This window comes from Halichoerus grypus, chromosome 8, assembly GCF_964656455.1.
Source record: "Halichoerus grypus chromosome 8, mHalGry1.hap1.1, whole genome shotgun sequence".
Classification (NCBI taxonomy): Eukaryota; Metazoa; Chordata; class Mammalia; order Carnivora; family Phocidae; genus Halichoerus; species Halichoerus grypus.
This window is the reverse complement of record NC_135719.1, coordinates 72,737,523-72,762,146: the sequence shown is the minus strand read 5'-3', so window position 1 is coordinate 72,762,146 and position 24,624 is coordinate 72,737,523. Positions and strand designations below refer to the sequence as shown.

Genomic DNA, 24,624 nt, shown 5'->3' with positions numbered 1-24,624 from the left:
CTGGGTGGAGAAGCAGAGGGAGAGGAAGAGAGAAACTTAAGCCTACAACACCCTGAGCACAGACCCTCATGAGGGGCTCAATCTCATGACCTTGAGATCAGGACCTGAGCCGAAACCAAGAGTCAGATGCTTAACCAACTGTGCCACCCAGGTGCCCCGAATTTGTTTCTTTTATAGGCATTTTGAAAAATGAACTTTGCTATAATCTTGATTTTTACCAAGGAAAATTAGTTTCAGATTATTCAGTATGGAAAGTAAAACAATTTATATACTTTAGAATTGATTTTTCCTGGAATAACTGAGGACAAAATTTTGAAGTTTGGTTTTTCTTACAATGATAATGAAATGTGGAAAGTAGTATTTACTTACAATATGTGTTGTAATTGAACACTGTTCTAAAATATCCATTTAGTTTGTGAATAATGCATTTTCTGTTGTGACTGAAACATTTAGGATATTAGTGAAAGTACTTTAGTTTGTAAGGTAAAATTGGAAATTAAAGGGAGGAATTAAAAGGGAAAATCTGTGTGAAAGAAGAGTTCGGTGATATACATGAAAACTGGGTGGGAGTAACTTTGTTTCCTTGTCTGAAAGAAGGAGGCTGGAGGACATGATTTCAGAAGTCGTTTTTTAGTTCTGACCATCTATGATTTTGTAGAGTGGATCTCAGCCCTGGTTGTGCATCAGAATCATGTATGGAGCTTGTGAAATAAAATGTTCCAGTCTGTTCTGTACCATATTGACTGGATCATGATCTTCAGGGGTGCAGTATGGCATGCATATTTTTTAAAAAGCTTCACAGCCTAGTTGAGAATCAGCATTATGGAAGGAAGTTTATTTCAGTTATTTATTGAGCACAACTGTATGTTGAAAACTGTTCGGAGAAGTCATTTGTGAGCAAAATGGAATTGATCCCTGTCCCTGGGGAGCTTCTAGTCCAGTGGAGAAACAGACGTGATCACACAAACATGATAAACCGTAAAAAGCTCTTTAAAGGAAAAGAGCAGGGTGACATGACATGACAGGAGGACCCATGTAAGGACAGGACAGGGCAGGTGGATAGGAGTAAACTAGGTGAGGTTCACAGGAAAGGAGGACAAGGGTGTCCTTAAAGTGAGAACAAAATATGAAAGCTCTTCAAGTGGAAAGGAACTTGCTGTATTAGAATAACTGGAAGGAGGCCCATGTGCCTAGAGAGCAGAGAGCAATGGCCAAGATAGTGGAAGATTTGATTGAAGGGGAGGCCCAAGGCATGCAGCACTTTTTAGGCTGCGTTGTGGATTTTGTTCTTTGTCATAACAGCAATGGGGCATGATTGAAGGATTTTAAATAAAAAAGGGAAAGATCAGATGTCTAGTTTGAGAAGTTACTTCAGTAAGGTGGAGATGGCTTGGAGAATTTACTAGTCAGGGCAAGAAGTGATGACTGCTCAGTGGAAGTGGGTATGGAATAAAGTGCACACTGTAGAACTTAGTGATTGGATATTACAGCTGAAGGGGATGACGATATCAAGGATTCCTTTCTTCAGTAAGTATTTATTGAGCACCAAAATGAAATGATACACCTTGGAATCTAAATTGGAAAGGGAAGAAAATGAAGACCGCAAGGAGGTAGGAAATACATAGAATATGGAGTGACCAATGGAATGGAGGTAGAGATGAGATCCAAGGATAGTTGAAAGTGAGTGGTCAAAAGAGCAAGCTGAAAGGATAGGTAGTAGGTTGTGGTCAGGGAGTGACATGTTTGATTTAGTGATTTTGGAGGTGGAATAGTTCTGGTGATGGCAAGGTCTAAGGGGTGCCTCACTGACATGTCGTGGCAAAGGTCTGAACAGAGGAATTTCAGGACTTGAGAGCTCAGGGTATTGCATAGGGTATGCATACAGGAAAATAGCAGAAAGAGGAATGGAGAGGAAAACTGAGCACAGGGCATTTTGGGGAGTGTCCAAGCAATTAATAGGTGAAAACCACAAGAGGGAGAGTGGCAAATCTGACTGACCTGAGCCTAAAGAGAGAGGGAGGTATTTATAAGATGGTGGGGGACCAGTGATATGGATGCTGTTTTGGGAAGCAAGGAGGGCAAAAACCCTACCATCTGTCCCTGAAGAACTTCAGAGAGTAAAATCACCAAAGCTAGAGGTGGTAGGGATAATCTTTCTGATTATCAATCTAGGACAGTTGTTGTTTATAGGTGAAACATAGTGGAAGTTTGGGTCAGGAAGTGGAGAGCTGGATCAGAGGCAAGCCAGTAGGGTATATAAATGACAGGGGGAAGGAAAGGGTCTCATATTTTATATGTTGGCTGATGGAAATGGAAAAGAGAAAGTAAATTAGGCACCAGCTGTGTCTTTGTGGGGGTTTGCCAATGGCCGTAATGGATTGAAGATTTGGATCACCCAGAGCTTGAAGCAGTGTCAGACCCGCAACTGTGGTTCCCATATAGGTGGCCCTGGGGGAGTCGGCCTAGGGGAGGTGTCCCCAGTGTTTGGAATAAGAGTAGCACTTTCCTAATTAAATAAAAATACCTAGAATGAACTAAGAACATTACAATAATCCCTATCTTATAGGATATTGTGGCAGTTAAGTGAGGTAATATACATAAAGCACAAAGCACTGGCCTAGTGGAAGAGCAGTTTTTGGTGTTAGTTGCCATTATAATTATGATTGTTACTGGATGTTCAATGCATTTTTTTTATTTTTACCTGATTTGGTGAGCTGAGGCATTAAGATTTGTGGGTGTTTTTTTCCCCCTTCTAAATTCAGTATTTTTGGTGATTTGAAAAATTTTATTGAATTTTATAATCGGCATTTCAGCTAAAAATAACTTATCGCCCCTCTAACTCGGGTTTGACCTACAGCCATCCCAGATGGAGAAGATGGCCGTCCCAGCAGTGTCTGGGCTGTCCCGGCAGGTGCGATGCTTTGGTATGACTGTGGTCAGGCCGTTTCCCAAACTTGTGCGGCCACCTGTTCAGGTATATGGTATCGAAGGTCGCTATGCCACTGCTCTTTATTCTGCTGCATCTAAACAGAATAAACTGGAACAGGTAGAGAAAGAATTGTTGAGAGTAGTACAAGTCTTGAAGGAACCCAAAATGGCCGCTTCCATTATGAATCCCTATAAGAAGCGTTCCGTGAAAGTAAAAAGCCTAAATGACATGAGCGCAAAAGAGATGTTCTCTCTTCTCACATCCAACCTGATCAATTTGCTTGCTGAGAATGGTCGCTTGGACAGTACCCCTGGAGTCATTTCTGCCTTTTCAACCATGATGAGCATCCACCGTGGAGAAGTACCGTGCGCAGTGACCACTGGATCTCCTTTAGATGAAGCCACTCTTACTGAATTAAAGACGGTCCTGAAGAGCTTCCTAAGTAAAGGCCTAGTCTTGAAATGGGAAGTTAAGCCTGATCCGTCAGTCATGGGTGGAATGATTGTCCGTATTGGAGAGAGATATGCTGGGATATGTCTGTGAAAACCAAGATTCAGAAGCTGAGCAGGGCCATGCGGGAGGTTTTCTGAAAGTGTTGATTTTCTGCCAGTGAAAATTCCTAAACTTGGAGCAACAATAAAATGCTTCCTGAACAGAAAAAAAATAATAATAATAACATATCACCAATGATATGAATTAATTTTATTCAAGAGTTTGATTATTTCTTTATTGTAAAGATGAAAGCAAGTAGGGGAAAGATGTTTACTGTTAAATCTCAATAGGAGGCACTGTAAGATATGGAGGCAAGGTAACCTATAGAAGAACCAGTCTTGTCTGTAGGAGCAGAGACGGTGGTATAATCCCAGCTCTCCCTTTGCCTGGCTGTGTCAACTGGCCAGGTTATTTGCTTAACTTTCCTTATTAGGATAGACAAGTTTGAGTTCATATGGATTGTGTGAGTTCAACTCTGGATTTAAATCCTAGTGTCATCACCTAGTTATTATCTTCTGATCCTACAGAATTAAGATCATGCCGACTTCAAAGCATTGAAGACTAAATGAATTATAAATAAATACAATTACCGATATCTATGGCTGTATCTGTATCTGTGCATGCCTGTTACTGTGCCTAGCCTACTACTTAAGGCAGGTATCTTAACCTCATTAAGCCTTAATTTCTTACTGCAAGATGGGGATTTGAAAATACTCACCCTTCATGAGCTATGACCAGAGAATTCAGAGAAAAAGAAATGCAAGTGGCCTTTAAACATATGAAAAGATGTACAGCCTTGCTCTTAAGAGGAATGTAAATTAAAACTATACTGAGATACCAGATGGTCAAAAATCTAAATGTTTGACAACTTTGGTGAGTTATGAGGGAATGGGTACTCTTACACCTTGACGGTACAACCACTATAGAGGAATATTTAACAGTATCTAGCAAAGTTACATACCCATTTACCCTTTGACCCAAGAGTCTCACCTCTAGAAATCTATCCCAGGTATAAACTGGCAAAAAGTTGCCAAGTTTTTTTATAAGAGCAAAACACTGCAAATAACCCAAATATCCTTCACTAGGGGCATAGTACTCCAGACAGTGGAGTACTGTAACCTGTAAAATAATTGAGTAGTGTTTCTGCTGCTCTTCAGTACAGTTGACCCTTAAATAACATGGGTTTGAACCATGTGGGTCCATTTGTACATGGACTTTTTTCATTAAACATATGTACAGTATTGTAAAACTCTTTATGATTTTCTTTAGTTACTGTAAGAATACAGTATATAATACATATACAAAGTAGTGTTAATTGGCTGTTTATATAATCAGTAAAGCTTCCAGTCAGCAGTAAGCTATCAGTAGGTAAGGTTTTCAGGAGTCAAAAGTTAATATGCAGATTGGCAACTACATGGGGATTGACACCCCTAACCCCTGTGTTGTTCAAGGGTCTGCTTTATATGTAAATGTGTATGTGCATGTGTGTGTGTATTGTTTAAAGCAAGGAATAGAACAGTGTATAGTAGACTACCTTTACCTAAAAAAGAAGTATATATATGTTTATATTTAAAAACATGGAATGACAACCCCAAACTAATAAACATGGTTACCTCTGGGGGCGGGGGGAACAGAGTAGAGGGAACAAGATTAAGATTGCAAGCTAAATTTGTTTGAATGTACCTTGTTTTGTAAATTATACTTTGAAACAATGTAAATGTTTTACATAATTATAAAGCAAAATTAAATGAAGTCAAAACAAAGAGACAAATTGCTAAAAGTTGAAAGCAAAATGAAATAAATGTTTATCAGTATATTGAGTAGGTAGTTTCATCACATGGAAAGGAATTTTTTTTTAAGATTTATTTATTTGTCAGAGAGAGTGAGAGAGCACAAGCAGGGGGAGTGGCAGGCAGAGGGAGAAGTAGACTCCCCGCTGAGCAAGGAGCCTGATGTGGTACTTGATCCCAGGACTCTGGGATCATGACCTGAGCCAAAGGCAGACGCTTAACTGACTGAGCCACCCAGGCGTCCCGCAGCTTTAATTTTTTAATTTAAAATTTGCATCTGTTCTTTTTTCGCTAAAATTCTTTTTTATTTTTGTTACTAGTATATCGTTATTAGACTCTGCTCTATTTGACTTTGTGATAGTTGTAATACTTATCTTAAAATTGGTTGATAATTTTACTAAGAAATGATAAAGGAAAAAAGCCAAATGTCAATTAAATAGGGCAGAAATTGGCAAACTATGTCTGTAACAGACCCAATAATAAAAATTATAGGCTTTGCTGACCATATTATCAACTCTGCAATTGCAGTGTGGAAGCAGCCAGACACAGTCTGTGAATGGATATATTTATTGGCTGTGTTCCACTAAAACTTTATTTACAAAAATAGGCAGCAGGCCTTGATGTAGAGTACTATCTTTTTTTTTTTTAAACCCTTTATGTCTTCCTTTCTAGGTATAAGGGACCACTGTTAGAAGAGCAAGCACTTACCAAGGCAGCAGAGGGTGGACTGTCTTCACCTGAATTTTCAGAGCTCTGTGTTTGGTTAGGCTCTCAGATAAAATCATTGTGCGACTTGGAAGAAAGTATCACTTCAGCTGGTATTTTATTTTATTGTGTTTTATTTTTCTTGTGTTTTAGTTACTTTTGTGTAATAGTAAAGTGAAATGATAGGTTATGATTTATAGTTTTGCCTACATTGTGTCTGCAAAGCAAAATAATTAATGTTATGAAGAACTACAGTATGTGATATTAAATATCTTTAGATTAAATTTTATATTCAAAATTGATTCTTAAATTTATGAGTCTAAACAATAACTGTATAGTCTTAACCTTAGTATTATTCTTTAGAAAAAGTAGAGTCTGAATTTGATTATTTAAATAGTTTAATTTTTGAATACTGCTTATTTTAAATTAATGTTTTGTTTTTGTTTTTTTAAAGTAATTTAAGTTGTATTAGCAAGCCTGTAACTTAGGACATGGATTCACATAGGAATACCATAAAAAAAAACAACTCCTGTGCTACCTCAGAAATGTTTATTTAATTCATTCCTGTCTTGGTAACTGGAGTCCTTGTGGGCCTTCAATTGGTAGAATTTCAGATAGAGAACTAAAATGAAAAATTTTTTTATGATTGAGCATTTGATAGGATATAGAATTCCCTTGAAGCAAAGTAAAATTAGCTGAATTTAAAACATGTGGCACAAATTCCTACATAATTAGATCATGAAAGAAAAGCAATGAAGCTTAATTAGATGATTGCATTTATTATCTGAATCTGTAGAAATACAATAGAAATAGATCATTTGTTCTGAAGCCAATTAATAATTATAGCCATAGTAATGCTTTTAATATTTCAGTTACCAACATAAAATATTTCCAGTTTATCTGCTTTTGTGGAAAGTCCATTGGAAAATACTCATCAGGGATTGAAATATAAAAATACTTATCCCATGATTAGATACTTAAATTCTTAAATTTAAGTGTTACTTTATTTCTGTAGAAGTTGTTTGATTACCTTTACCTAAGCGTTGGGGTCACACATGTAAGGATTTAAGGCAAATTGAAAATTTATAATTGAATGTAAAATTGAAATCAACTAGAGGTAGATTTTATAGTTTTCAGATTGTATGGTAAATATTCAGTACGTGTTTAATGATTTTTCTTTTTTAAAGGGAGAGATGATCTAGAAAGCTTCCAGCTTGAGATAAGTGGGTTTTTAAAAGAAATGGCATGTCCATATTCTGTACTCATATCAGGAGATATTAAAGACCGTTTAAAAAAGAAGGATGACTGTTTGAAGCTTCTATGTAAGTTATCTTTCTTTGAACATTTAAACTCATGTATTTGGTGTGGTTTTTGTTATTTTCAAGATTTATGAAATTTCATTAGTGAAGTTTTAGAAATTTTGTATGTTAAAAAGGTTTTAACATTTGACTTAAAATCTGAAGCTGACTTAGAGATACTTACATAAATGTAGTATAAATTCTAAAGTGCTAAGATTTTGAATACTTAGATTTATTTGGCCAATATAGAATGCCCTGTGTTTTTCATTTATGAATTATTTATTTTTCTTTCATGTAATTCATTTCTCAGCATTCATGACTAAATGACTAAAGTTGGTCATTTAGAGTCCTATTTATTCTTAAAACTCTCTGAAACCAGGCAGCTAAGTAGATTATTACATCTTGTTTTTAGTGATAGACATTGAATGACAGTTGGTTCAAAAATATTTACTGATCACCGATTATTGTACTAGAAACTGTTCTAGGCGCTAGGGTTATATCAGTTTTTTAAAAAAAATTGTTTTCTCTGGACATTTGAATTCTAGTGAGTGTGGCCTGTTTTTGTCAGGGGTGAGTTTGGAGTATTGATTACCCTACATCCAAACAATTACCATAAATAATAAATCTATCTATTTGTATTGGGGTCCTTTGAATTTTTTTTAAACTCAGTTAAATTTCATGCTGTTTTGAAAGTTCTACAGACAATGGCCATTTGAAAGAATTTTTCTAGCATCCTTATTATTGAAGATTTCTATTATTTTAGGTCATACCATTTATAAAGAGATCCATGTGATATATTCCACATAGGCTCTAGTATTAGTAATGTTTGTTTCATTGGTGCAGAAATCATAAATGTTGAGTGGTACTGATAGTAGTGTTGACATTTGAATTGCCTTGTGTGTTTTGGGGGGGGATAAAAATTGTGTCCCCCTCCCCCATTTCTTAACACTGTTTCCCCATCTTCCATTTAGTATGAGTCACTGATTTAATGAACCATTCTTAATAATGGTAGGTCACAGTAACCCTTAGATATATTGGGACAGAAAGGAAGCTAAGAAGCAATGGCTTAGAGGAAATTGCATGCTCTATCAGTCAGTGAGAACTGTGTACTCCACTGTGTTTCCCTTTTTGCATTATCTGCTAAAAATCTGAGCAATAATAACAATATAGGTTTATGGTACAAGTAAAAGTAAAGAGGAGATATAAGAGAAATTGGTATAGGTTTTTCTGATTATGAAAATACATGCCCGGAAGGTGGGGCAAAACAGGGAATTAGTGTTAAATGGGTACAGTATTTGTTGGGGAAGATAAAAATGTTCTAGAGTTGGATGGTGGTGATGATTGCACAATAGTGCAAATGTATTTAATGCCACTGTATGCTTACAAATAGAATTGTAAATTTTATATGTTAAAAAATTACATACTCATCATAGAAATCTTACAAAGTTGAAAGAATTGTAAAGAAAAAAATCACTGATAATCTCATTCCCCAGAGAGAATCATTAATAACTTCTTGGTGTATTTTCTTTTCCATCTCTTTTTCCTTTATACACATACATTTAAATAAGATTGGAGTCTATCATAGATACAACAATTCCTTCTCTTTCTTCTTTTTATGTAATGTGTTGTGAGCATTTTCCCATCACTTGAAATTTTTTTGAAAAAATAATTTAAATTGGCTACATAACATTTTATGCTATGGACATAACATTTTTATATAATGGGTATTTAGATTCTTTTTTTTTAAGATTTTATTTATTTATTTATTCATTTGAGAGAGTGAGAATGAGAGAGAGAGAGAGAGCACATGAGAGGGGGGAGGGTCAGAGGGAGAAGCAGACTCCCTGCTGAGCAGGAAGCCCGGTGCGGAACTCGATCCCGGGACTTCAGGATCATGACCTGAGCCGAAGGCAGTCGCTCAACCGACTGAGCCACCCAGGTGCCCCGGGTATTTAGATTCTTTTCTATTTTTAATTTGTTCAAATTTTTGATTACTTTAAAAAAAAAAAAAAAAAAAAAGGGGCGCCTGGGTGGCTCAGTTGGTTAAGCGACTGCCTTCGGCTCGGGTCATGATCCTGGAGTCCCGGGATCGAGTCCCGCATCGGGCTCCCTGCTCAGTGGGGAGTCTGCTTCTCCCTCTGATCCTCCCCCTCTCATGCTCTCTGTCTCCCATTCTCTCTCTCAGATAAATAAATAAAAAATCTTTAAAAAAAAAAAAAAATTTTTTTTGATTACTTTTACTTAGACAAAGATTATAAATATTTAAAAGTAAATATTTGGTGTATATTGCCATATTTTGCTTCAGAGATATTATACCAGTTCACAGTCTTACCACCATCTCTTCCATCTTTGAGTTTGGCTGTCTTTAAAACATACTGATATAATAAGCCTCTTCGTATTTTTCTTGGATGTTTGCAACATGTATAAGGGCCAAAGTCCTTACCATGTGAAGAGCTTTTATAAATCAAGAAGAAGAAAATAAAAACTCACTGGAAAAGTGTATAAATTACAAAAGAAATGAACTGGCACTCGACAGAAAAATTTTTTAAAAAATGGCTTCTAAACATGAAAAGATGCACAGTATTCCTCAGATTTAAAGAGTTATAAAAAAATAAAATGACAGGATACCATTTTTCATTTAACAGGCGAGTAAATACAAAAAAAGAAAAGAGGTCATTGTATTGGGGGGGAATAAGCATTCTCATATACAATAGGCATGAAAATATGGGAGAATAACTGTACAGCCTTTTAGAAGGGCGAATTCTTAGTATCACAGTTAAAATTCCCCTACCTTTTGACTTGGAAATTCCATGACTAGGAATACATACCTATTTCCCTAAGTGTATAAAGATATATAAAAAGGATGTTTATTATGGCATTATTCATAGTAGTTAAATAGAAATGGTATATCCTTGCAGTGATACCATTATACAGCCATTAGAATGAAAATAGATCAGATGTGCTTATATGGAATGATTTCTGATGTATTGGTAAATTAAAAAATATACAGAACATCTGCAGTATGCTCTTGTTTGTATAAAAGAAAAGTGTGTAGATGGTGGATATGCATTCTCAGTATATATATGCATATGCCTAAAAAGATACCCAAGAAATTAATATTGATTGCCTCTGGTGAGGGGGAATCTTAAGATGTGTGGTGGGAAGACTTTTCACTGTATTGTTTGCCATCTGCATGGATTAACACTTTAAATATTAGACTGAATTCTTGTTTGTAGTATTACATAGAACACGTTTCCTAGAACAAAGGCAGACAGCTTAGGTTCTGTCCAAAATACAAATTTTTGAAGAGCTGGTGATTTGTTTGAATGAAGTTTTGAAATCAGAAGGACCTTGGCATAGTCCTCATAAGCACAGTTTGATACATATTGGTCTTAACTTTTTGTGAGCTCTTTTGAGTGTCACCTGTAGACTTTGTGGAAAAGTCTTTAAGTCAGTGCCTGCCCATGAGAATCACCTTGGGTCTAATACCATGCAGATGCTTAACTCCTACTTCAGATCTGCTGGTTCAGAATCTTTGAGGGCGGGACCCTGGCACCTGTACAGGCATACCTCAGAGATCCTGTGGGTTGATTTCCAGACCACTGCAATAGGGTGAATATCACAGTGAAGCAAGTCAAATGAATTTTTTAGTTTTCCAGTGCATATAAAAGTTATATTTACAATATACTATAGTTTACTAAGTGTGCAATAGTAGCATTATGTTTAAAAAAACAACATACATAGCTTAATTAAAAAATGCCTTATTGCTAAAAAAAATACTAGCTATCATTGAGCTTTTAGTAAGTTGTAATCTTTGGCTGGTAGAGGGTCCTGCCTCTGTGCTAATGGCCGCTGACTGATCAGGGCGGTGGTGGTTGCTGAGGGTTGGGTGGCTGTGGCAGTTGCTTAAAATAAGGCAGCAGTGAAGTTTGCCACATCAGTCGACTCTTTTATAAATGATTTCTCTGTAGCATGTGACGCTATTTGATGACATTTTACCCACAGAAGAACTTCTTTCAAAACTGGGGTTTATACTCTCAAACCCTACTGCTGCTTTATCAACTAAGTTTATGGAATATTATAAATCCTTTGTTGTAGTTTCAACAATCTTCACAATATTTCACCATGAGTAGGTTCCATCTCAAGAAATCATTTTATCCATAAGAAGCAACTCCTCATCTGTTAAGTTTTGTCATGAGATTGTAGCAATTCAGTCACATCTTCAGCTTTACTTCTAGTTCTCTTGCTCTTCCCACCACATCTGCAGTTATTTCCTCCACTGAAGTCTTGGACCCCTCAAAGGCATCCATGAGGGTCGGAGTCAGCTTCTCCCGAATTCCTTTTGGTATTTTGATCTCTACCCATGAATCAAGGATGTTCTTAATGGCATCTAGAATGGTGAATTCGCTTCAGAAGGTTTTCAATTGACTTTGCCCAGATCCACCAGGGGAGTCATTATCTATGGCAGCAATAGCCTTAGGGATTATATTTCTCAAATAATAAGACTTGAAAGTCGAAATTACTCCTTGATCCATGGGCTGCAGAATGGATATTGGGTTAGCAGGCACGAAAACAACATTAATCCCATTGTACATTTCCGTGAGAGCCCTTGGGTGCATTGTCAATGAGCAGTCCTATTTTGAAAGGAATCTTTTTTTCTGAGTAGTGGGTCTCAGTAGTGGATTTAAAATAGTCAATAAACCATGCTGTAAACAGATGTACTGTCACCCAGGCTTTGTTGTTCCATTTATAGAGCACATGCAGAGGAGGTGTAGTGTAGCAAAGTTCTTGAGTGTTCCAGGATTTTTTACAAGGGTAAATGAGCATTAGCTTCAACTTAGAGTCCCCAACTGCAATAGCCCCTAAAAAAAAGGGCCAGCCTGCCCTTTGAAGCTTTGAAGCTAGGCATTGGTTTGTCTCTGAGTGTGAGAGGTCCTAGATGGCATTTTCTTCCATTCGTAGGCTGTTTCATCTGCATTGAAAATCTGCGGTTCAGTATAGCCACCTTCATTACTTATCTTAGCTGGCTCTTCTGGATAACTTGCTGCAACTTCTATATCACACTTGTTGCTTCACCTTGTACTTTTATGCTGTGGAGACAGCTTCTTTCCTTACTTAAACCTCATGAACCTCTGCTAGCTTCAAACTTTTCTTCTGCAGATTCCTCACCTTTGGGGCACCTGGGTGGCTCAGTCGGTTAAGCGTCTGCCTTTGGCTCAGGTCATGATCCCGCAGTCCTGGGATTGAGTCCCGCATCGGGCTCCCTGCTCAGTGGGGAGCCTGCTTCTTCCTCCCCTTCCCGCTCATGTTCTCTCTCTCTATCTGTCACTATCTCTGTCTCTCTAAATAAATAAACAAAATCTTTAAAAAAAAAAAAAAAGATTCCTCACCTTTGTCACCCTTCATAGAATTGAAGAGCATTAGGGCCTTGCTCTGGATTAGATTGGTTTAAGGAATGTTGTGGCTGGTTTGATCTTCTGCTCAGACCACTCAGACTTTCTCCATATCAGCAGTAAGGCTGTTTCAGTTTCTTATTTGTGTGTTCACTGGAATAGCATTTTTAATCCCCTTCAAGAATTACCAAAATGGGACACAGAGACAGGAAGTGAGCAAACGTTGGGAAAATGGCACTGATAGACTTGCTCGACACAGGCTTGCCACAGACCTTCCAATTTGTAAAAAATGCAATTGTCTGTGAAGTGTAGTAAAATGAAGTGCAATAAAACAAGGTAAGTCTGTACTTTTAAAGTTTTCTCAGATAGTTCTCAGCTGAAGTTGAAACCACTATGTTGTGGAGTGTTTGTAGTGTGTGTGCATAACTTTAAACAACAACAACAAAAATCCAGTATTTTAACTACTATAGTGAAAGTTAATTTAAAACAAAACTGTAACCATGTAAGAGTTTTGAGTAATTTTCTTATATATGGCTGTTGAAAGGATTAAATGAAATGATGGTAGAGGGACTTGTGAACAGCCTGAGGTGGTCTATCCTGAAGGCCAATGGCTATTCATATTGCTCTATCAGCTTATAGATCAGTTAAAGCTGTACATTCTCCCCTGAGTTGAGCACTCTATGCATATGAGGGGGAATATTTTCAGTTTTACACATTCTGCATTCTTAAATTATTGATTTACTGGTGGGTCTCTCCTACCGGACTTTAAATTCTGCAGTAGGCATGATCTCTTTAAAAAGGTTTCCTCCTGCCCTCTTTATTATTTGTTTTGTGATAAGAACACTTAACATAATGATCTACGCCTTAGCAAATATTTTTTAAAGATTTTATTTATTTCAGAGAGAGAGAAAGCGAACGCAGGAAGAGGGACAGAGGGAGAGGAAGAGGGGGAGAAGCAGACTCCCCGTTAAGTGGGGGAGCCTGACTCGGGCCTTGACCTCAAGACCCTGAGATCACTGACCAAAATGTATCAGACTTTGCTTATGAGTACTATGCCAAGGTCCCTCTGATTTTAAAACCTTATTAAAACGGATCACCAGTTTTGTAAAAATTTATGTTTGATAACTTCCAGTTTTCCCCCTCCCCTATCCCCTGGCAACCACCATTCTCCTCTGCTTTATGAGTTGGACTGTGTTAGGTTCCTCATAAAAGTGATATCACATAGTATTTGTCCTTCTGTGTTTGGCTTACTTCACTTTGCATAGTGTCCTCCAGGTTCATCCATGTGGTCACAAGTGGCTGGATTTCCTTTTTTTTAAGGCTGAATAATATTACATTCTGTGTATATACCACATTTTCTTTATTCATCTATTGAAGGGCACTTAGGTTTTTTCCCTCTCTTGGCTGTTGTGAACAGTACTGCAGAGGACATGGCAGTATAAATCTCTTTGAGATCCTGATTTCAGTTCCTTTGGATATATACCTAGAAGTGGGATTTTTAAGTAGTTCTTGTATATTTTAACATTATGTTTTTCCCTTTTTTTATTATAGTATTTTTAAGTACAGAGCTTCAAGCTTTACAGATACTGCAGAACAAGAAACGTAAAAATTCTCAATTAGATAAAAACAGTGAAATTTATCAGGAAGTTCAAGCTATCTGTGATACTCTTGGTGTACCCAAGTCAGCAACTTCTGACATTCCGCTTATGCTAAACCAAGTGGAATCAAAGGTATTGTATTTGTTTTATTTTTCATTTCCCAAAAATGGAATTAAATGCTAACATGTAAATGTATTAAAAATGAAAATATTTCTTTTAAGATATATTCCATTTCAGGAGAAGTGTATCTTCTGTAAACCAAATTCTGGATTTTGAATTAATATGCATGTGACTTAATTTGCCTATAGCTAATATTCAGGAATCAGATCTTAATGAGTGAGGGCCCTTAGGCCTTTTGAGAGTTTTCTGTGATAGAAATCACTTTGCAAGTTGAAGGATCCCTTTCCTAAATAAAGTTGTATCGTAGTATAATGAAAGAAGTAGAGTAATCCTCCAAAGTCAAAGGCAAACTACATTAAAAAAAATATTGTTAATAGAATTGTAATGTGGTTGTCTTTGGCAGTGAGCAAGCACAGTTTCTGGTGGATAGGTGTTCAGTAAGTGTTGTTGTATAGAGAATGAATGAATGAGTTCCCTGATACAGTTAAAAACAACCACAAACTCTGTACCTTAAACTTTTTGAAATTTTTCTCTTCAGTTATTAAACACCCTTCTTCCCCGTTGAGCCACATATTAGAGAGAATGCTACTCTTGCACACCAAATTCCAACCTAGTTTCTAGGAGTCCTCTAGGGGAATAATACAGGATTTATTTTAAAGGAAAAGAACATTCACACTCTCAAGATAGGTACTAAAACTCCATTTTTAGATATGCTGTGTTATACTAAATCCTTGAATAAAATACTTCTGCTTTGATAATTTATGAACTGAAAAATACATTTGTCTTCATCGAACATGAGAATTTTGGTATCATTAAGATGAAAACACAATTTTAAAAACATTTTCTTTTTTGTGAAACCTTTAGACCGAAGAATAACGCTGTGAATCGCTCAAAAACATTGTTCTGGAATTAACAAGTTAATCTTCAGTGCTTATTTTCTCTTTTTGTTTGGATTAAGAATGATCTGGAATTGGCTAAAATGTCTGGGATAATTTCAAATTGAGACAGATTTCTAGGCTCTTTCTTAACTGACTGAGCCACCCAGGCGCCCTTTTCTAGGCTCTTTCTAATCTTCCAGTGCTTCTACATGTTGATTCCAAAGAGGCTTATCCCTTTTATGGGTCTCAGTATTAAAAATATCCCCAAACCTCTCGTTTCCCTACTTGAAGTAGGCCATAATGCCGTGTTCAAATGCTGGCAGGTTAATTATAAGATAGTTATTACTTGGCCATTGTGGCCAAATATTTACTTAAAAAGATTTTTTTCCCCATTCAGTTCCTATCAAAAGCAAAAATTTCCTTATTGTACATGTGATGTGTCCTGAATACACTTTGTCACCATTGGGGAAGAAAATTATTTTCTAACTTGAAGCTGTTCAAATGTGAATCTAATGTAATTATAGTAATATTAATGACAAACATACAGCACTTACTGTTTTTTTTTTTTAAGATTTTATTTATTTGACAGAGAGAGAGAGACAGCGAGAGCAGGAACACAAGCAGGGGGAGTGGGAGAGGGAGAATCAGGCTTCCCGTGGAGCAGGGAGCCCGACGTGGGGCTCGATCCCAGGACCCTGGGATCATGACCTGAGCCGAAGGCAAACGCGTAACGACTGAGCCACCCAGGCGCCCCCAGCATGTACTGTTCTAAATGTTTATATATAATAACTCATTTAGTTCTCACATTACATATAATGAGGTAGTTACTACTATTCTCTACAATAGCCATATGAGGAAAGATTTAATAAATGGGACAGGCACATTTCTGAGTAGTAGTGGTAGACCTGAGGTTTGAACACAGGCAACCTCCAGAGTCTGTGCTCTTAACTCCCTCTCTATTTGTGCTTAATTCTCAAACTTAACTGTAGTCCAGTGTTGAAATCCTGGGAATGGAGCTGAATGTGATTATGTGTAAGAAACTATTAAGTATGCATTCAGAATCCTACTTGAGTGAGCAGTTACAAATGGTAATATATGAAATGATCAAAGTAGGAGGTATTTACAATAGTTGGGAAATCTACAGAAGTTGACTATCTTAAGAAAATAATTCTTTGCAATATGTAAGAATTGGATCATTGTACAGGCATATTTGCTGTGAAGCTAATAAAGCTTAAGCTTTGGGGCCCCTCATTTGTACAAGTTCTTTCTAAGCTAATTTTTAAAAAATAGCTTTCTGAAGATACAGTTTACATATCAAATTCATTCATTTAAAGTAGATAAATTTTAGTATTTTAAGCTATGTGTAGTGTATTTAGAGGTACAACCATCATCCAAATAGAATTTTAGAACATTTCCATCACCCTCAAAAAAAACCTTATGCCCATTTACAGTCAGTCGCCATCACCACCACATTTCTAAGCTAATTTTGTGTTCACAATTTTTAATTCTTTTTCTTAAAGAGTGCCCCTAACATTAAATAAGCTTCGTATGCCTCAAAATCTCTTGATTATTTTCCCTAGTTATCTTATAACTAAGAAACTATAGATAGGCCATTTGGTTTTGAAATTGTTTCGTTGGATAATGAAAGTTACTTCAGATAGGAGGGTGAGCCCAACCTAGGCTATCATTTTTCAGTCATTTTCTTCAGGATAAGTTACAGTTATTGGAATGGCTGAAATTGCTAAAGCAAAAACAAATGACTAATATTATGTTCACTAAAATAAAAGTGTTGCTTTGCAGAAGTAACGAAACGTGTATGTGGTGACTATAATTTAGAGGGCTTGCTCTCCTAGGTTGTCTTGCTGAACCATGAAACCAGAATGCCTAATTAGAGTTGTACTGTGCACAAGAGTGTGCATAAGAGTATGCCATTTCAAGGAGAAATTCCCGAAATTATTTCACATAAGACCATACAGATTCTCATAGTATAACCTTTTAGAAGCTACTCTTGTAGTCGTCTGTGTATATTATTTCTTATTCTGGAAAAGAAGGAAAAGAAGGTAGTTTGAATTAATATGACTAATGCTTCTTTGAAAAAGATACTCTGTGGTGATAGTCTTTCTTGGTATGTGAAGGTGAATTTCAGTTATTTCACTTTAACATTTCATTTATTTTTTGGCATTCAAAACATTTTAAGATGGAATAAGATAATTTTAAATTAGGGATATACATTTTCACAATCTTCTGTATTTACTTTTAGGTGAAAGATATTCTCTCGAAAGTCCAGAAAAATCATGTGGGAAAACCACTGCTGAAAATTGACTTAAATCTGGAACAGGCGGTAAATTCCCTCCCTTTATTAGATTAGTGAATATGGCTTAATTTTACTAGTGGACACCTAATTTTACAATGGGTAGCATGTGTTTATTATTTTGGAGAATTAAAATGGATTGATACCCTAGAGTAATAGGTCCTAACATTTCTTCAGATTATTAATTAGTTTTAACAGTACCTGGCCAAGAGTATGTATAGCACTCAATATGTTAGCATAGTTGTGATTTGAAAAGGAGAGTAGCTCAGGGTCAGCAAGGTAGAAATTTGGGGTATTTTCTTTCCTTACTGGTCCAGACCACTTAGCAAAGTAGATGTTTTACTTAACATGCTTCATTGAAGATGAGGTAAACTCTCCCAATGTAAGAGTTTAATTCATATGTTTACTGTCTTCTGAATATCATAAATGTTCTATCAGATACTCTTTATTATTTAGAAAATTTTCCCATAAAGTCTTGTGGGATCAGAAAGTGGTCATCAAATACAGTATCTTTTGAATCGGTAGCAAGTATTGACTATAGTTTTCAAATTTCTTTTCTGGGCTATGTCAGAAAGAGTGTAAAGTTTATGATTTTTGTTTCTGAATTCTTTAGGAACAACTGGAAAGAATCAATGATGCTCTTTCTTGTGAATATGAGTGCCGCCGGCGGATGCTAATGAAACGGTTAGATGTGACCGTGCAGTCCTTTGGTTGGTCTGATAGAGCAAAGGTAAGACTGTTTTCCCATTTGTGTCCTGTAGGTGGTACTCTGTGACAGCTCTTCAGGCTCTCTTGTTTGTTCTTGTATAACTGCCACATTTGCACTTACATTCCGTCTGAAGCATGTGCCCAGGCCAACTACTGGTCTTATATAATGATCCTAGTCTTGTAAATTCCATCTGCAGATATCTTAATTTCTCTCCAAATCTTTCACATTTATTTTAAACTCCTAAATGTTGTGATTTATGCAATGATATGCATAAAGAAAAGGACATCATATGAGGCAGTGAGATAGATATAATGAGCAACTGGTCAAGAAAGCAGAATATTGGAGTAAGTACAGGTAGTACTGAACCAGAACAAGTCTTCTTAAAAGTGTCCTAAGGCTGTGGACTGTGTTCTAGTAGAAGAGGACGTTGGAGGGCAGGAAGGCATTCCAAAACAATGAATCTCTTCACACAGTCCTAGAGAGTTGTCTCCCATCATTCCCATTTTATGCTTTTAATCTGTACCAGGCTTTATCTGGGTACCCTGCTCCACTCTGCATCATAGTCTAGACACTCTCCAGACAGTAAGCTGGGACAATTAACAGGGCTCACCACATTTGCTTCTTCCGTTTCAGGGATTGCTGTTTTGTGCTCTTTGGTGTCCAGTGTCTGAAAATCATTGGTTCATATGGGTTGTCCACTTTGCTAGTTGTTTCAGGTAGGAGGGTAAATCTGGTGCCTCTTACTCTCAGGTATCATCACAACATCATCATCATCATCATCATCATCATTACATTTTTTATATTGACTTGGCAGATCTTCTGCCCCATGTTGTATCAGCTAGAGTCACTAATGCAGCTTCATTCAGCTGGTGCTTGGACTAGGCTGGAATATTCAAGGTGGTTGTCTCATACGTCTGGGTTCTGCTGATTGCTGGGGTGCTTTGGTTGTCTTCTTGGTTCTTATGTGGTCTCTGTCTCCATGTGATGTCTTGTATTGGTTTCCTATGGCTGCTGTAACAAATTAGTGTACACTTAGTGGCTTAAATAATAAACATTTATTCTCTTACAGTTCTGGAGATCAGAACTCTTAGCAAGGTTAAGTTAGCATTCCTCCCAGATGCTTCAGGGGAGAATCTGTTTCCTTGGTATTTCCTAGCTTCCAAATGCCACCTGTGTACCTTGACTCTTGACTTCATCCTCTTATCTTCAAAACCAGTAGTGTAAGATCTTCCGTTCTCTCTCTCTGCTTTTATTTTCACAACACCTTTGTCTAAGTATTCCTATGATTATGCTGGGCCCACCTGGATAATACAGGATAATTTTTCCTTCTGAAGATCCTTGAATTAATCACACCTACATCTGCAAGGTAAGATATTCACAGGTTTCAGGGATTGGGATATGGACATCTTCGGGTGTCATCTTCCTAATACTGGATTTTGTTTTTTCTTGGATTGTATTTCTCTATTATATGCTGCTGCTGCTTTTTTCTTTCTGAATATACTTTTTAAAATCAAGTATTCTAATGAGTTCTCCATTTTCTGTATACTTTCCCTCCCAAAAGATAGTATTCTCCTGTTGCAATCATGAGCTTTTTGCATGGCTGTCCTTGGCTATTCCACTATTTCCTGGATCCTGTGGCCACCTTTTTCATTGTTTATTCTCTCATTTTGCTATAGTAAATCCATAAATAACTTCCTAACAAGGGTGCATAGGAGGTGATTTTTCTGAATCCTTGCATTCTGAATATATGTTTATTCTGCCACATTTGATTGTGTGAGTAAATATAAAAATTTAGGTTGAAAATATTTTCCCCTAAGGAAAAAAAAAAAAAAAGAATACTGAAGGTATTGTTTTCTAGCATTTGGTGCTGCTGGTGAGAAACCTGATATTCTGTGTCCTTTTAGATGACTTTTTATTTTTCTTTGGAAGCTTTTGGGCTCTTTTCTCTAGCCTTGGAGTTCTGAAATTTCATAGTAAGTGTTGGTATGGGTCTTTTTCCATTTATTGTGCTAAACACTAAGTGGACCTTTGAATCTGCAGACTCAGCCTTTATATTTTTCTTTAATTTCTTCCCTTTTGTTTTCTTTGTTTTCTCTTTCTGAAATTCTTGTTAGTCAGATTTTGGACATCCTGGATAGATCAGAACTGCTTAAGTTGCTTTATTTTTTCTCTTTTTCCATCTCTTTTCTTTTTTTGATATACTTTCTTAGAAATGTCCTCAATTTTATTTTGTTCTTGGTATTGAATTTTTGTTTCTGCCATCATTGTTTAATTTCCAGGGAGTCTTTTTGTTTTTTCAGTTTTCCCTTTTTCATATTTTTTTTCTTTTTTTATGGATGTATTATCTTCTTAAGTAAAGATGAAAAATTAAAAAAAAATTTTTGTCTTTAATTATCTCTGTTTCCTCCAGGGTAATTTTTTGTTGGTTTTTCTTAGTTTTTTTCTTGTGGTGGTTTTCTTCAAATGCAGGATGGTTCTTGGTTGTTCATACTTAAGAGCAAGACACTGAAAAGCTCTGTGTTTGCTTTTTGGATTTTACATATAAGTGAAATCATACGGTATTTCTCTTTGTGTGGCTTAATTCACTTAGCATTATGCCCTCAAGATCCATCCTGGTTGTTACAAATGGCAAGACTTCATTCTTTTTTATAGCTGAATAATATTCCATTAGTTATGTATATGGGTATGTATACACACAGACAACCTCCCCACATCTTTTTTATCCATTCTCTGTCAGTGTCCACTGAGATGTTAGGTTACTTCCATATCTTGGCTATTGTAAATGATGCTACATTGAACATAGGGGTGCATATATTTTTTCAAATTAGTGTTTTTCTTTTCTTTGGGTAAATACCCAGAAGTGGTATTGCTGGATCATATGGTAGTCCTATTTTTAATTTTTTAAGGATCCTGCATACTGTTTTCCACAGTGCCTGCACCATTTATGTTATGTTTCGACCAACAGTGCATGAGGGTTCCCTTTTCTCCATATCCTTGCCAACGCTTGTTGTTTCTTGTGTTTTTGATAATAGCCATTCTGACAGGTGTGAGGTGTTATCTCACTGTGGTTTTGATTTGTATTTTCCTGATAAGTGATGTTGAACATCTTTTCATGTGTCTGTTGGCTGTATGTCTTTGGAAAAATGTCTTTCAGGTCCTCTGACCATTTTTTTTTTTTTTTTTTTTTTTGACTTAATGTTGGTAAAATTTTTATTTTTTTAAGATATGTTTATTTATTTTATTATTATTTTTTTATTGTTATGTTAATCCCCATACATTACATCATTAGTTTTAGATATAGTGTTCCATGATTCATTGTTTGTGCATAACACCCAGTGCTCCATGCAGAACGTGCCCTCCTCAATACCCATCACCAGGCTAACCCATCCTCCCACCCCCCTCCCCTCTAGAACCCTCAGTTTGTTTTTCAGAGTCCATCGTCTCTCATGGTTCTTCTCCCCCTCTGATTTCCCCCCCTTCATTCTTCCCCTCCTGCTACATTCTTCTTTTTTTCTTTCTTAACATATATTGCATTATTTGTTTCAGAGGTACAGATCTGAGATTCAACAGTCTTGCACAATTCACAGCGCTTACCAGAGCACATACCCTCCCCAGTGTCCATCACGCAGTCACCCCATCCCTCCCACCCCACCCCCCACTCCAGCAACCCTCAGTTTGTTTCCTGAGATTAAGAATTCCTCATATCAGTGAGGTCATATGATACATGTCTTTCTCTGTTTGACTTATTTCGCTCAGCATAATACCCTCCAGTTCCATCCACGTCGTTGCAAATGGCAAGATCTTATTCCTTTGGATGGCTGCATAATATTCCATTGTATATATATACCACACCTTCTTTATCCATTCATCTGTTGATGGACATCTTGGCTCTTTCCACAGTTTGGCTATTGTGGACATTGCTGCTATAAACATCGGGGTGCACGTACCCTTTCGGGTCCCTACTTTTGTATCTTTGGGGTAAATACCCAGTAGTGCAATTGCTGGATCATATGGTAGCTCTATTTTCAACTTTTTGAGGAACCTCCATACTGTTTTCCAGAGTGGCTGCACCAGCTTGCATTCCCACCAACAGTGTAGGAGGGTTCCCCTTTCTCCGCATTCCCGCCAACATCTGTCATTTCCTGACTTGTTAATTTTAGCCATTCTGACTGGTGTGAGGTGGTATCTCATTGAGGTTTTGATTTGGATTTCCCTGATGCCGAGCGATATTGAACACTTTTTCATGTGTCTGTTGGCCATTTGGATGTCTTCTTTGGAAAAATGTCTGTTCATGTCTTCTGCCCATTTCTTGATTGGATTCTTTGTTCTTTTGATGTTGAGTTTGATGGGTTCTTTATAGATTTTGGATACTAGCCCTTTATCTGATATGTCATTTGCAAATATCTTCTCCCATTCTGTCAGTTGTCTTTTGGTTTTGTTGACTGTTTCCTTTGCTTTGCAAAAGCTTTTTATCTTGATGAAGTCCCAATAGTTCATTTTTGCCCTTGCTTCCCTTGCCTTTGGCGATGTTTCTAGGAAGAAGTCGCTGCGGCTGAGGTCGAAGAGGTTGCTGCCTGTGTTCTCCTTTAGGATTTTGATGGACTCCTGTCTCACATTGAGGTCTTTCAACCATTTGGAGTCTATTTTTGTGTGTGGTGTAAGGAAATGGTCCAGTTTCATTCTTCTGCATGTGGCTGTCCAATTTTCCCAACACCATTTGTTGAAGAGACTGTCTTTTTTCCATTGGACATTCTTTCCTGCTTTGTCAAAGATTAGTTGACCATAGAGTTGAGGGTCCATTTCTGGGCTCTCTATTCTGTTCCATTGATCTATGTGTCTGTTTTTGTGCCAGTACCATACTGTCTTGATGATGACAGCTTTGTAGTAGAGCTGGAAGTCCGGAATTGTGATGCCGCCAGCTTTGCTTTTCTTTTTCAACATTCCTCTGACTATGCGGGGTCTTTTCTGGTTCCATACAAATTTTAGGATTATTTGTTCCATTTCTTTGAAAAAAGTGGATGGTATTTTGATGGGGATTGCATTGAATGTGTAGATTGCTCTAGGTAGGATTGACATCTTCACAATATTTTTTCTTCCAATCCATGAGCATGGAACGTTTTTCCATCTCTTTGTGTCTTCCTCAATTTCTTTCATGAGTATTTTATAGTTTTCTGAGTACAGATCCTTTGCCTCTTTGGTTAGATTTATTCCTAGGTATCTTATGGTTTTGGGTGCAATTGTAAATGGGATCGACTCCTTAATTTCTCTTTCTTCTGACTTGTTGTTGGTGTATAGGAATGCCACTGACTTCTGTGCATTGATTTTATATCCTGCCACTTTACTGAATTCCTGTATGAGTTCTAGCAGTTTTGGGGTGGAGTCTTTGGGATTTTCCACATAAAGTATCCTATCATCTGCAAAGAGTGAGAGTTTGACTTCTTCTTTGCCGATTTGGATGCCTTTTATTTCTCTTTGTTGTCTGATTGCTGTGGCTAGGACTTCCAATACTATGTTGAATAGCAGTGGTGATAGTGGACATCCCTGCCGCGTTCCTGACCTTAGGGGGAAAGCTCTCAGTTTTTCCCCATTGAGAATGATATTCGCTGTAGGTTTTTCATAGATGGCTTTTATGATATTGAGGTATGTACCCTCTATCCCTATACTCTGAAGAGTTTTGATCAAGAAAGGATGCTGTACTTTGTCAAATGCTTTTTCTGCATCTATTGAGAGGATCATATGATTCTTGTTCTTTCTTTTGTTAATGTATTGTATCACGTTGATTGATTTGCGGATGTTGAACCAACCTTGCAGCCCAGGGATAAATCTGACTTGGTCGTGGTGAATAATCCTTTTAATGTACTGTTGGATCCTATTGGCTAGTATTTTGGTGAGAATTTTTGCATCCATGTTCAACAGGGATATTGGTCTATAATTCTCCTTTTTGATGGGGTCTTTGTCTGGTTTTGGGATCAAGGTAATGCTGGCCTCATAAAATGAGTTTGGAAGTTTTCCTTCCATTTCTATTTTTTGGAACAGTTTCAGAAGAATAGGTATTAATTCTTCTTGAAATGTTTGGTAGAATTCCCCTGGGAAGCCATCTGGCCCTGGGCTTTTGTGTTTTGGGAGATTTTTGATGACTGCTTCAATTTCCTTAGTGGTTATAGGTCTGTTCAGGTTTTCTGTTTCTTCCTGGTTCAGTTTTGGTAGTTGATACATCTCTAGGAATGCCTCCATTTCTTCCAGGTTATCTAATTTGCTGGCATAGAGTTGCTCATAATATGTTCTTATAATTGTTTGTATTTCTTTGGTGTTGGTTGTGATTTCTCCTCTTTCATTCATGATTTTGTTGATTTGGGTCATTTCTCTTTTCTTTTTGATAAGTCTGGCCAGGGGTTTATCAA

At 36.9% G+C, this 24,624-nt stretch overlaps 1 protein-coding gene and 1 pseudogene across 1 annotated transcript in view; both read left to right on the top strand.

Annotated features, from left to right (window-relative positions):
• The window catches only part of FAM98B (family with sequence similarity 98 member B), a 40,896-nt gene that overhangs the window by 1,773 nt on the left and 14,499 nt on the right, over positions 1-24,624 (top strand). Inside the window, exons 2-6 of the mRNA XM_036071070.2 lie at positions 5,884-6,029; positions 7,104-7,238; positions 14,159-14,337; positions 17,464-17,544; positions 18,128-18,244. Of these exons, the coding sequence (XP_035926963.2) occupies positions 5,884-6,029; positions 7,104-7,238; positions 14,159-14,337; positions 17,464-17,544; positions 18,128-18,244 (658 nt within the window). The remainder of the gene's footprint in view (positions 1-5,883; positions 6,030-7,103; positions 7,239-14,158; positions 14,338-17,463; positions 17,545-18,127; positions 18,245-24,624) is intronic.
• LOC118522199 (ATP synthase peripheral stalk subunit OSCP, mitochondrial pseudogene) lies at positions 2,875-3,472 on the top strand (annotated as a pseudogene).